Below are 12,827 nucleotides of genomic sequence, written 5' to 3'. Positions count from 1 at the left end.
TTGATTCTGCCTGTACAACAATATGGCAGTTTTCACCTTTTCCCTCATATACTTCTGGTGCATACACAAATGAACGCTTTCTTTCAATGGCCTCTGACCCAGCTTGGTTTAGCAAAATGAATGCCCTGGTGTGTGCATCTTTTTCAGAATAAGCTGCTTTATAAAAATATTATACTCTTGCTCAAATATTCACCAATTCTCTGCAATATTCTGGTCAAATACAAGTGATGAGGGCTTTTGATATCTTTCTGACATATTAACACATACCAGTGAAAGATTTTGCAAATATGCACGAACACACATGCATATACATATGCCAGAAATTTATGCCAGTATTTCTGACTATGCCCAATAGTACAACAAGCCTTGGAATAACTGAACTTTACAAAATTATTCTCTCGGGCACTGCACTACTCCTGAAGTTACTGTACTGCAAGAAATCACCTCTTAGTGTAAGAAACATTTCAAAATAACTGCACTGTGTGAAAGAACTGGGAAGAAGAAGCTCAGAGTAAGAAACATTTCAAAGTAATCACTTTGCGAATAAACAGTACACAGCACACTGAAACTTTTCCAAAATGGTGGTATTTTGCTAGATAGTTCTTTACAGTGCAAGAAACACTCTGTAATGTTGGCACTTTGTGAATAGACATACCCAGAACAAGAAACTTTTTGAAATGGTTGTGCTTTGACTGTACTTTACAAAATAGTTGCACTTTGCATGCAAATAAACTCTTCAGAATACATGCACAGTAGTAAGCACACACTGTAAGCACTTTTAGACACTTTGAGATACTTTGAATAACTCTAGTTATGGTTTGAATACAATATGAAATAGTAGTTATGCCAAAATACAGTACTTTTCCAAAAAACATGCAGTCACCTTGCTTTAGTTACACTGAATGTGCCCTTTTTGCCCTTATATTTGTTTTGCTGGTTTAATCTCTTTCCCACCCCTTGTACTTTTCTTTTGCACATTTTACTCTAAACATGCCCGTTTTGCAATTCGGAGGTAACTCCAGACCCCTTATGTACTTTTCTGATGTTCATTTTACCAAATCTCTTAATTTTAAACATTTTGTTTAATCAGCAAACCTTTTGTGCCTCTCATTTGTTTAATAATGCAATTTGTGCCCTTGTAATGCTTCATTTTATCTTTTTTTATAAAATAAAAACAGTTTGTGCAAGTTTTCATTACCTTTGGTTCTTCTCTGCCCTTTTTTCAGGCTCGTCTCTCTTAGTTTTCCTTCACTGTTAACTCTGCACCTTGTAACTCTGAAAAACAGTCTCTGGAATCCCAGTTCTGACACCATGTCACTTGTCTAGTCAGGATACAATAGAAGAGACTTTGTGGGTTCTGTTCAAGCAGCTTTATTTATGTACAAACACATCAGGAGTGAGGCTCAAAATAGTACTGAGATCAGCACATGCTCACTATTTATATGCATATTCAGTCCTTGAAATACTTCTTAAAGATACAGTACGCACACTCTGTTCTACAGGTATTATTAACTTGCTTTGCAGATGGTGATATAAGTTGGATCTGCAATTCACAGGATAATTTAAAATCCATCTTGGACATATTTATAAGGTTTAGAGAGATACAGAAAATAAAAATTATCAAAGTAATGAAAACAGATAGTCCATAGACCTAAAGTAGTTATTAAGAATAATTATGTATTATAATAAAAACACTTTGCACTTGACAATATTTCTTTGGGTACAGTGCCTGCAGAGACTGATTTTTAGGATATGCTAAGTGTTATGAAATAATTTTGTCAAATAATATGAAGGTACATGTAACTGTCTTTATAATAATATATTATATCTCAGCACAGACCTTAAGAGTTCATAAATATAGATAAGTTTCCACATACCACAGAGAAAATCCAGCAGGAGTGACATGAACTTGTCTGATTCTTGGCAGGGGTAACACACTTTTTCTTTTTCCAATCTATGTTCTTCGCATGAGGCAGCACCTGGATCACTGGTTCCCCACTGCAGCTTTTGTGAAACAGCTCCATGGGTGTGCAGGTATATGATGACAGTTCTTTGGATGTCTGTAAATGGAAAGACAGTGTTGTACTTCAGTGAATTGTTCTGCTGCATATGTCTTGTAGGTAGCAAGTGCATTAGTGTTATACTGTGTACTAAGATGTACCAATAACCTATTTAAATGATATAAAGAGGTTGGGGAAATGAGTCATAAAAGGAACAAGGTCAGAATCACAGATCAGATGATTCACAGATGATGGTGCTAATGCCAAAGGATTGCTCCAGAGATGATTTCAGAGAGATTATTACAAGTATCATGCTGAATTATCTTGGAGTGGTCTCTGACTGTAGCATAGGTCTTATGTATGTATGAATGTATGCATGTATATATGTATGTATTATGTATGTATTCATATTTCTTAACTTAAATAGAGCACAGACTCAAGACAACTGATTTTCAGTTAATTTTGGGTGCAAAACCATACGTACAAAGGCATAAGCAAAATTTACCACACATATATTTATAGAATATGCAGACAGAGCATAGCATATATGTACAAATACAATACATTGACAACATTAATACTTACAATTTAAATGTCAATAAAATTAGATGAAGCATTGCTTTGAAAAATGAAATGCATGAAGAATGTCTGGTTGTAAAGCAAGTGCAGGATTACATGAGCTATAAGGAAATTAGAGAGTGAGACAAACAAGGGATATAGGCAACTAGTTTACAGTGTAAGTAGCACTAAGGGTGAACATCAATGGTGCACATGAGTAAATTGTGTTAGAAACAGTGTAGAGTGAGGAGTAAGTAGTTAAAGGACTTTGGGGACAATGGTTAGCTGAGTGTTTTCATTATCTGGAGATGGGCTCAGGGATGACTAATGCAGGGAAATAGAAGGGTATCAGGACAATGAAGGAGGACAGCCACTCTGGTGGCATAAAGAGATAAAGTCCTGAGTATGTCTCAGTTGACCTAGTTTCAATTAGCAGCTCAGGTGACTGACAGAGGAGAGATTGGTACACCCATTCAAGATGGGGGAGTGCAGTCATATGGGTGCTCCTTTTTAGCAATCCTTGGAGGAGCTGGGGATGTCAAGCTAGAGAGGCATGTCCAAAGAGGGCTAAAAGATGGTGGGATTGGCTGAACTGCTACAGAGGGATATGCCACACTCCCTCAATGTATATCCTCTCCTCAGACATCACCACAAGGCTGTGTTAGAAGTGGAGTAAAATGCAGTAGACCTAAGTAAAAATTCATCCCAAACAGATGGTGGTGGTCCCAGCTAAAATCAGAGTTAATCTGGGGGGGTATGGAGAAGCTGGTAGACCCATCACAGATATGGGTCACTGCTTAGGAAGACCATGTGATGATACATGGCAGCAAAAATGTGCTAAAAAAAGAACAGTGAAAGGGGGAGATTGAGGAATGATGCTAAGTGTTAAAAGGTGAGATGGCTGGAATTGGAGAGGAATTACCCCTTGGTGTGCCTGGCTGGGAGCACTACAGAATCCTGAAAGCCCAAAATCCTGAAGACCAAAATCCTGACACCAAAATCCTGAAAACTCAAAATTCTGAAAACACACAGGATACCAACACTCACTATATTCCAGCACAAGTACATACAGAAACATATTACCCTTCAACTATATGCAAGGGTCAAGCCCCCCTGCGCCTCCCACACCCCCTGCTACTTAAATATATAATCTCCGAGATTGCACTTCACTACACTAAGTGCAATTTTGGAGTTGATATATTGAAGTAGCAGGGGGTGTGGGGATGCAAGGGGGCTTGCCTCCCTGATTATACTTGGAGAACAGTAATATAGTTTGTGTTTTATTTGTTTCTGTATGTACTTGTGCTGGAATATACTGAGTATTGGTATCCTGTGTGTTTTCAGAATTTTGAGTTTTCAGTATTTTAAACTTTCAGGGTTTTGGTCTCAGGATTTTAGGCTTTCAGGATTCTGTAGCGCTCCCGCCTGGCCACCTTTACAAGAGATGGAAGAAGTCTCCTGACAATGGTTACCTTTTTTAAACACCTTTATTAAACTATCTTTTAAGACATAGGCACACATACATTAATGGAAAAGAAAACAACCATATTACTCTAGTTTGATCTAGCTAAAAGCATTCCTGCAACACTGTTATTTTTGATTGGATAATTGGGCTGGATTTTGTTTCTCTGTCTTTAATAGCCAGTGTTTTAAACCAGATGTACTTATTTGCTCAAGTTGTGCAAAGCTGCAGTGCTCTGCTGTGATACAGGAAAAAGATAAGGGCTTATTCTCAACTGTTTCTGCACTTCTGTTTTTACTGTATATCTGTGTAATCTGTGCGACTGTTTTTTTTTTGTCCAACCCACCCGCCAAGCTGTTGTGGTGGTCTGAAGTCTTACTGGCTTTGAATTGCCCACCTCTAGTATAAAGTTGATACTGGATACTCCCCCCAGTCATTTTACATTAGCTCATTCTACTGTTTATAGTGAGGACTTAGTAAAGACCCGCCCCTTTAGTTTCTGAACCTTGAATTATCTCATCATCTTCTGTCTCTTCACTTTCTACTGAAAAAAAAAAAAAAAAAAAACTGTACCGCTTTCTACTTCATTTTGCTATTTGTGCTTAAGAGTTCAACTGCATTTAGTTTGCCGTATTTATTACTGTTTGTTGGTAGTCTCACTAAATTGATGACAGCATTCTGCTGACTCTGCATTATTTGTGCTGTATGTTACTGTTGTGGTTTGTGAGCTGCTGTTTCAAAGCAAACTCCTGATTAACTATATTTAATTATTATCTACTGCGATTCATTACTCTTTAACTACATTTTACTGTATTTCATTTCTTTAACTGTATTTTTTCATACTGTGATTTCTATTCTTTTGATTCTAAGTGATTAATCTGTGCTTCACTGTGAGTTTTTTCGTAGTGAGTTCTTAACCTTAAAAGTGAGTGGCATAGTTTGGATACAGGTCTGTGGCATCCAAAGCTTCAGCTGCATGGTTTTTAACCCTTTTTGAGGTATTCCAGCTACAGGTTTCCCTCAGTAGCATTTGTGTTATCATCTAGTAGTGCTACTCCTAGACCTTCCTCCCTTTACCCTCTTAGCTCTTTCAATTTCTGACAAATATGGATGGACAATTTCCTACATTTTCTCCAGCCAGTCTAGTCAATATGGGCATCCTGTGACAGTGTAACAACTGCCTGATGTACACGGACAACCATCTACTACTAGCACCTAGGAAAAGAATTTGTGAGAGATGCAAATACATCAAGCACCTAGTGTCAGTGCTCTCTCCCCCACAAACCAGTATATCTGGCACTGAGAAGGTTGGCAAAATGAACACCACACCTCATACACCATGCACACCTACACAACACACTCCCACATATGTGGAGCCCCTCTACAAAAGCATACCCAAACAAAAGAGACCTCCAAGGCATAAATGCATGCAAACTCCACTGCCCACCAAACCACATACCATACATAGTTCACACACCTGTGTCTCACAGCCACTAAGGCCTAAACATAAACCCAACATATTAGTCATAGGAGACTCCATTGTGAGACAGGCTAGATAAGGAGAAAGGCACGGTTAGTTGATTGTCGGGTGCCAGAATCCACCATATCACCAATGCACTCAAGTCTTTCAACAGGTACAGTTATGACTCTGTCATAGTCCATGTTGGCATGAAAGACTTGAGACGTACGTCTCTGGACTATATGAAGAGAGACTTGATTGAGCTTGCTGAGTATGTGTCCCAGGCAGGTGTGTTCCTAGCCTTAAGCAGCATTCTACTATCACCCAGAATGATGCCTCAATACAAAGAGAAAATTATTGACTTTAACTGTCTTAATTTCTGGTATCATTCAAAGGGGATCCAGTACCTGACAGCCTGGGATGACATGATTGACAAGCCATGATGCTTTGCCAGAGATGGCCTGCATCTGTCTCTCTTGTGCTTCAGGCTCTTGCCTCCCCACAGTGCCATTTTAGGCAATGTCATGAGGTCAAAACTACCAACATGAAAATTTCATCAAAACGTAAATTAAAGGTCATGCTGCTAAACGCTATGAGTCTAAACATGAAACTGCACTAATTGCAAGCATTCTTAACCCTGGAAGAAGCTAACATTTGTGCAGTCACAGAAACCTGACTCAAAGCAGCGGAGAGCACCCCAGCCATACCAGGTTACTCATCCTATCATTCATTCAGACCCCAAACTGTGGGCAGCAAAACAAAAGGAGGTGAAGTTGCAATATATATAAAAGACATACACACCTCTAGGCTGGTCGAACAGTATGATGCACAGGAAATAATCCAGGTTCAGTTAACAATTGACAAGACCCCTATTCAAATCATAGTTAGCCACAGGCATCCAACTCTGACTCAAGATGCCTACTCCACCTATCTGGACCTCTTCGAATCTATCAAGATTCAATCCTTTATCCTGATCCTGAGCGAGTTTAACTATACAGCCATAGATTGGAAAAAATACTCATGCCAAAACACAAATGCCCATAGATTCCTTGATTTCATCAATGCAAATGCCTTGGACCAGTTGGTTGAGACCACCACAAGAGGTGAAAACCTCTTGGACTTGGCATTAACCAACATGAGTAACCATTATAGCATCCCTACAGTGTCATCATCCCTGGTAAGATCTGACCACAAAGCAGTCAATTTTGAAGTCACTATCCCTTGGAAAAAAATCGCTGTTCTGAACTTTTGAAATTGTAAACTTTTGCTTACATGGGGCCAATTAATCATCGTTCACTTTTTTAGGCATTTGATGATTTAATATAGGCCCTTCTCAGAGGTGCAGCCTAAATCTGGTGGGCTATGGCTGACCAAGTTTGCAGATGACTGCAAGCTAGGTGCTGTCATCAATTCCCCTAGTGATGTGGACATCCTTCAAGAGGGTCTCACCCAAACAAATGACTGGTGCCAGACACATGACCTCAAACTGAGTGCCAAAAAATGCAACATCATCTATTTTGGGGAGAATGACGTCCCCACAAATGATCACATCTATAATAAGGCACTGAGCATGGAATCTGTCATGAGGGACGTGGGAACCCTGGTTGATAGTAAACTGACTTTTGACCACCATAATTCCTCCATTGTATGGAAAGCTTTCTACATGGCCCACCTTATTAGTAAGGGTATCTCATCCAGGGACAAGGTGGTCATTATATCCCTGTATTCTTCCCTTATAAGACCGATTATTGAATAAAATGCCCCTTTCGGCATGTACCTCACGAAGCACATGCAGCAGTTGGAGAGACCACAGAGTATCCTCACCCGGAGAATCCAGGGTTTCAAACATCTGCCCTACACAGATAGGCTAAAAGCTCTGTACCTCTACTCAGGCTCCTACAGACTCCTCAGATGTGACCTCTGTCAGGCATACAAAGCAATCCCCGACTCCGCCCTGATGGAACTGCTGCATATACGCAACTCAAACTCCACTGAAGTTACCTGCACGCAAGACCTCAACCTGGTCTGTGTCATCAATAGGACTTGGCGGGACAGATTAGTGTCCCAGAGACTCCCACTTTTATGGAATAGACTCCCTCTCCACGTAAAGCAAAGTACCTCATTAAACTTTTTTAAGCGCAACCTGGATAACTGAATGGGAAACAGAAAATACACCCCTGGGGTTTCACCAATGTCCCTGCTGGGCAGTGGCATAGGGTGCTGACTTTTTGGAACATGGGCTAAATTCTTGGCTAGGCTTATAAGGGCCTCAGGGCCAATAGCCTAGTAACTTCCTATGATCCTATGATATTGATGTTTTATTTTATTCTGTATATATTGTTCACACAAATTCCATCTATTTCTGTGAGTTTTTCTCCTTCCTTTTTGTTAAGATGCCACTTCCATTTATTTTAGCTATTTAACAATATTGAATACTTTAGTTACAGGTGATTTCATTTTCTAGTGAATACGTTTACGGCATCCAAGAGCATTAAAGTTATTAAGACCTTACTATGTCTGGGCAATTCAGATCAAACAATCATATCATTGCTTATAGACATTCGCTCCCAAAATATTTCTGATATAGTACTCTGTAGGGAAGATTTAAAATCTGCAAACTCATTAAAATCCTAATAAAACATGTTCTCTGTTACATCTGTCTTTCCCATCATACCTCCAAAACCTGCTATCTACTTGAGTAAAACTTCTTCCAAGTCTGTTTGGGGTATATGAATACCTACACAAATACTTCTAGGAAAAATCCTAAACTTTCTGGACTTTGTTGCATTCTTCAGAGCCATGGATATGTTCTCATATTATTCCTTTCTAAATTGATTTTCCAGTCTGTTTGCAATCTTTACCAACCTCAATGGATAATCAATTTCAGCTCATGCAAAATATAGTAGAAAGTATAATTCAGGACGAGGAAACTTGTAGGAAGATGTTCACAGACATGCAGGTGTAGTAACTATAGCAGTGATCGCAGCAGTACTTCAGTGATGTGTAACAGTTACTGCTGGTTTAGTGGTACTTTGGGTTGTACCAGTGGTAGTTCAGTGACTGGTAATAGGTACTTCTCCTGTATGTGAGGAGAGGGAGTGACACTTCAGTGTTGGGTAACAGTGACCGCAGCTTTAGTAGTACTTTGGGGTTCCACCAGTGGTAGTTCAGTGACAGGTAATATGTACTACTCCTGTAATGAAACACTGAGGAGAGGGACTTCAGTGATGGGTAATGGTTACCACTGCTTTGTTGGTACTTTTAGTTTGCACCAGAGGTCGTAGGGATGGCATCTGCTCAGCTTCCAAGGGAAAAAGTTCAAATACAATTTGAATAAAAGCTAAGAATGCATTGAACAAAGGGTCAATAATCACTGCAAAGGCCTTTTTTTGTCCAGCCTGAAAATCAACAAACATGTTTTATATTTTAACTTTTTGAATTAACAAGATATTGTCACTGCTATGCTGTAAGTTACTTATGACACTGACTACATACTTGAAAATGTATTGTGATTTCTGTATTCTGTATTTGATGGTTTGTTATACTTAAACTATACATTTACTACCTTTGGAGCTTTTTTCTTGGGTCTCCACTGAAAAAGGGTTTTCTGCCTAGTCAGACTAACCCAGTTAACAAATATCAAATAAATAAATAAATAAGATAGTTTTAGTAATAGAAACAAATGCCTAGCTAACTCTTATAAAACAGATCTATATAAGCAAACAGGAAAAAAAGGATGTGAACCTGATCCAGCATCACTAATATAGACTGTTTATAGCCATCAATGACAACTGGTCAATAATATAGACTGTTTATAGCCATCAATGACAATTGGTCACTAATATAGACTGTTTATAGGTTCATAGGTTCATAGGTTTATACTAGGCTATCTGCCCTAAGGCATTTATAAGCCTAGCCCAAAGTTTTGTGGCTTACACCACCCCTTATGTTAAAAAATACTGTGCCCATTAGTTTGTTGTGCCTCTGTCCAGCAGTGACACAGAGATGATTCCCGGGGTAAACCTACGATCTCCCATCCACCGGTCAAGATTTCTCTTGAACAGAGCCAGCGAGGTGCTCTGCCTCACATGGACCAGGATTTTATTCCACAGCATAGGGAGTCTCTGGGTGACAAATCTATCCCTCCAGCATGTCCTATTTATATCCGTGCTAAGGTTTAAGTCACTTGCTCTAGTGGATCTGGTAGATTTGGATTTTTGAGGTGGAGCATGTCCATTAATTCCGGGTTGGACATGGCCTTGTATGTCAGGCACAGGTCACCTCTGAGCAGGCGGTATGCGACTGAATAGAGCTGGAGTTTCTTCAGTCTGGCAGCATATGACAGATTTTGGAGTCCCTTTATCCTTTTGGTGAGGAACTTTTGGGGTCTCTCCAATTGCTGCAGGTGTCGGGTGAGATATATCCCGAATGGGGCATTGTACTCGATCATTGGTCTGATAAGTGAAGAGTACAGGGGAACAATGACCTCACTTGATCTGGATGTGAATCCCTTCATGATCAGGTGGGCAATGTAGAAGGTCTTTCTAACCACGTTAGCAATGTGAGTGTCAAAAGAAAGGCTACTGTCATCCTGGGTCCCCAGGTCCCTGATAACATCTTCTGTGCTTAATGGATTGCCACCTATATGGTAGCTTGGGGTTACCTTGTTTTTCCCGAAGGGTATGACTATACATTTTTTGGCATTTAACTTCAGGCCATGGCTCTGGCACCAGCTATCAGTTTCCGTGAGACCCCTCTGAAGGATATCTGTGTCCGATGTACTTTCCACTATGGCACCCAGTTTGCAGTCATCTGCAAACTTTGTCAGCCATAGTCCTCCTATGTTTGCCTGTACTTCTGAGAAGTAGATGCCGAACAACAGGGGGCCCAGGACTGAGCCCTGTGGGACACCACTTGTGACTGGCTTGGAGTCTGACATGGCGCCAGCAACTCTAACCCTGTGGGTTCTGTCCTTTAGCCAGTTTGAAACCCATCTTGTGACATATGGGTTTACATTTAAGCTGGTAAGTTTCTCTATAATACCCGAGTGGGGTATTGTGTCGAAAGCTTTTGCAAGGTCAAGATAGGCTGTATGGACTGCCTTTCCCTCATCAATGGCCTTGGTGACTGTTTCGAAGAAGTCGACCAAGTTCAAAAGGCATGATATGCCCTTGACAAAGCCAAACTGGGTCGGGTCCAATGTCTGCAAGTCCCCTATGTCTTTGTTTATGAGTTCCATTATGATCCTCTCCATAGCTTTGCAGACCAGGCTTGTTAAGCTTATGGGGCGGTAATTACCAGGGTCCGTAGAGGCACCGCCTTTGTGGAGTGGGACCACAGTTGCCGTACGCCACTCCTTGGGCACACATCCTGTGGTAAGGCTAAGATTAAACAGCTGCCTTATATGCGGGTTTAGTTCCTCGTTGAGTTCGTGTAGCACACAGCTGGGGACACCATCCGGTCCCATTGATGCTGTGTTTTTAGCTTTAGAGAGAGCAGCTTTCACCTGCGCATTTGAGATGTCTGGGAGACTACACTCCGCTGGGATAGTTATCTCTCCTTTTGGGGGGGGAGGGGGGGTGAAGTTTGCACTGAACCTATCTGCCAGTATGTTGGCAATGTCTGTGGGTTCAGTGATTTTTGTATCATTTTGGACTAATTCTGAGCATATCTGGGAGTTTCCACCCAGGTTCAGCATAGCTGAAGAAGGCCTTATGATTGTCTTTTGAATCTATGGCAATTTTTCTCTCAAAGTTGGCCTTGGATGATTTTATGAGTGCTCGTATTTTTTTACTAATAATGATCAAGGGTGTCTTCTCTTTTATGGATTTTGCTCTATCATGTAACAGCTTTCTCCTCTTATTGTAAAGTTTGTTTATGGATGGGGTCCACCAGACTGGACATTTGCCCTTGGTGGAAAGAGTCTTGGTTTTATTAGGGATTGCCTGATCCATGCAGTCCTGGAGGTGTTCGTAGAAGGCATTTGTAAGGGCTTCCACAGCTTGAGTTGTTGTTTCCACTGGCTTGGGGGCCTTGAAGGATACCACACCAGTCTTGAGTAGTGTGAAGTTTGCTTTAGAGAAGTTCTTCACTGTGGTCTTTTTTGGAGGGGGCGGATGTGGATTTCCAGTGAGATTAGTTTGTGATCTGATCTCACCAATGAGGGATATACTTCCGTGTGGAGCATTTTGTCCCCATGTTTGTGATGATGAGATCTAGTATATTTTCCCCTCTTGTGGGAACGGTGACTAGTTGTTCCATGGCATTTGAATTTATGAACTCCAGGAACCTTTGGGCTAGAAAGTTGGGGCTTGAGTAATGTTCCCAGTCTATATTCGGGTAGTTGAAGTCACCCAATATAATGGTGTTTGGAGATACATTTATACCCTCCAGTGTCTTCAGGAAGGCTGTGTGGGGTTCCTGAGTTTGAGAGGGTGGCTTGTAGCATGCTACAAATTGTAGAGCTGTTTTGCCTATGGTTAATTGCACCTGGATGGTTTCCGATGCTTGATGCGTTGCCACCAACCTGGAGGTGTGGGTATCCTTGATGAATATGGATACACCCCCTCCTTTTGTGGTGTGGTCCGGGTTTTGGGGCCGGAACGCATGATATGAGGTAAAACCTGATAGTGCTGGGGTGCTCTCAGGAGCCTTGAACCAGGTTTCAGTCACAGCACAGACATCGATGTTCTCCATACTGAGAAGGGCCTCGAGTGCGTGCATTTTGAGATTTAGACTTCTGGCATTGAGCAGCATTACCCTTAGTTTCTTCCCATTTTTTTTTCTAGGGTGGTAGGTTTAGAATTTGAGCCTTGCCTAAAAAAGGCACTATGTGGGTGGCAAGAGCCTTAGCCAATATCCGGAATCCCAGGGGTGACAGGTGCAAGCCGTCCCTTGCGAAGCAGCGTGGCTTGTCAAGCATGTCATCCCAGGCAGACAGACACTGGATCCCCTTTGAATGACACCAGAAATTAAGCCAATTGTTAAAGCTGATGATCTTGTCTCTATGTTGTGGCATCATTCTTGGTGAAGGAAGGATACTGCTCATGGTCAGGGTCATACCTGCCTGGGCTACATAATCAGAGAGCTCCTCTATGTCTCTTTTCATGTAGTCCAGGGAGGTACGTCTCAGGTTGTTCACACCAGCATGGACAATGACTGTGTCATATTTGTACTTGCTGTGGAGTGACCTGAGTGCTTGTGTTATGTGGCGGATTCTAGCACCCGATAGGCAGCTTACTGTGACCCTCTCCTTGTTCAGCCTGGTGAGTGGGACGTCAGTGTGTCTGACTATGGAGTCACCTATGACAAGTATGTTTGGTGTTGTATTTGGCCTTAAGGGCTGTGA

General features: G+C 41.2%; 1 protein-coding gene across 1 annotated transcript in view; it reads right to left on the bottom strand.

Moving 5' to 3' along the window:
- The window catches only part of LOC122788063 (ervatamin-B-like), a 395,874-nt gene that overhangs the window by 366,582 nt on the left and 16,465 nt on the right, over nucleotides 1-12,827 (bottom strand). The window contains exon 3 of the mRNA XM_044054984.1: nucleotides 1,878-2,060. Within this exon, the coding sequence (XP_043910919.1) occupies nucleotides 1,878-2,060 (183 nt within the window). The remainder of the gene's footprint in view (nucleotides 1-1,877; nucleotides 2,061-12,827) is intronic.

This window comes from Protopterus annectens, chromosome 13.part0 (assembly GCF_019279795.1).
Source record: "Protopterus annectens isolate FY-2018-M chromosome 13.part0, PAN1.0, whole genome shotgun sequence".
Taxonomy (NCBI): Eukaryota; Metazoa; Chordata; order Ceratodontiformes; family Protopteridae; genus Protopterus; species Protopterus annectens.
This window is presented reverse-complemented; position numbering and strand designations above follow the sequence as displayed.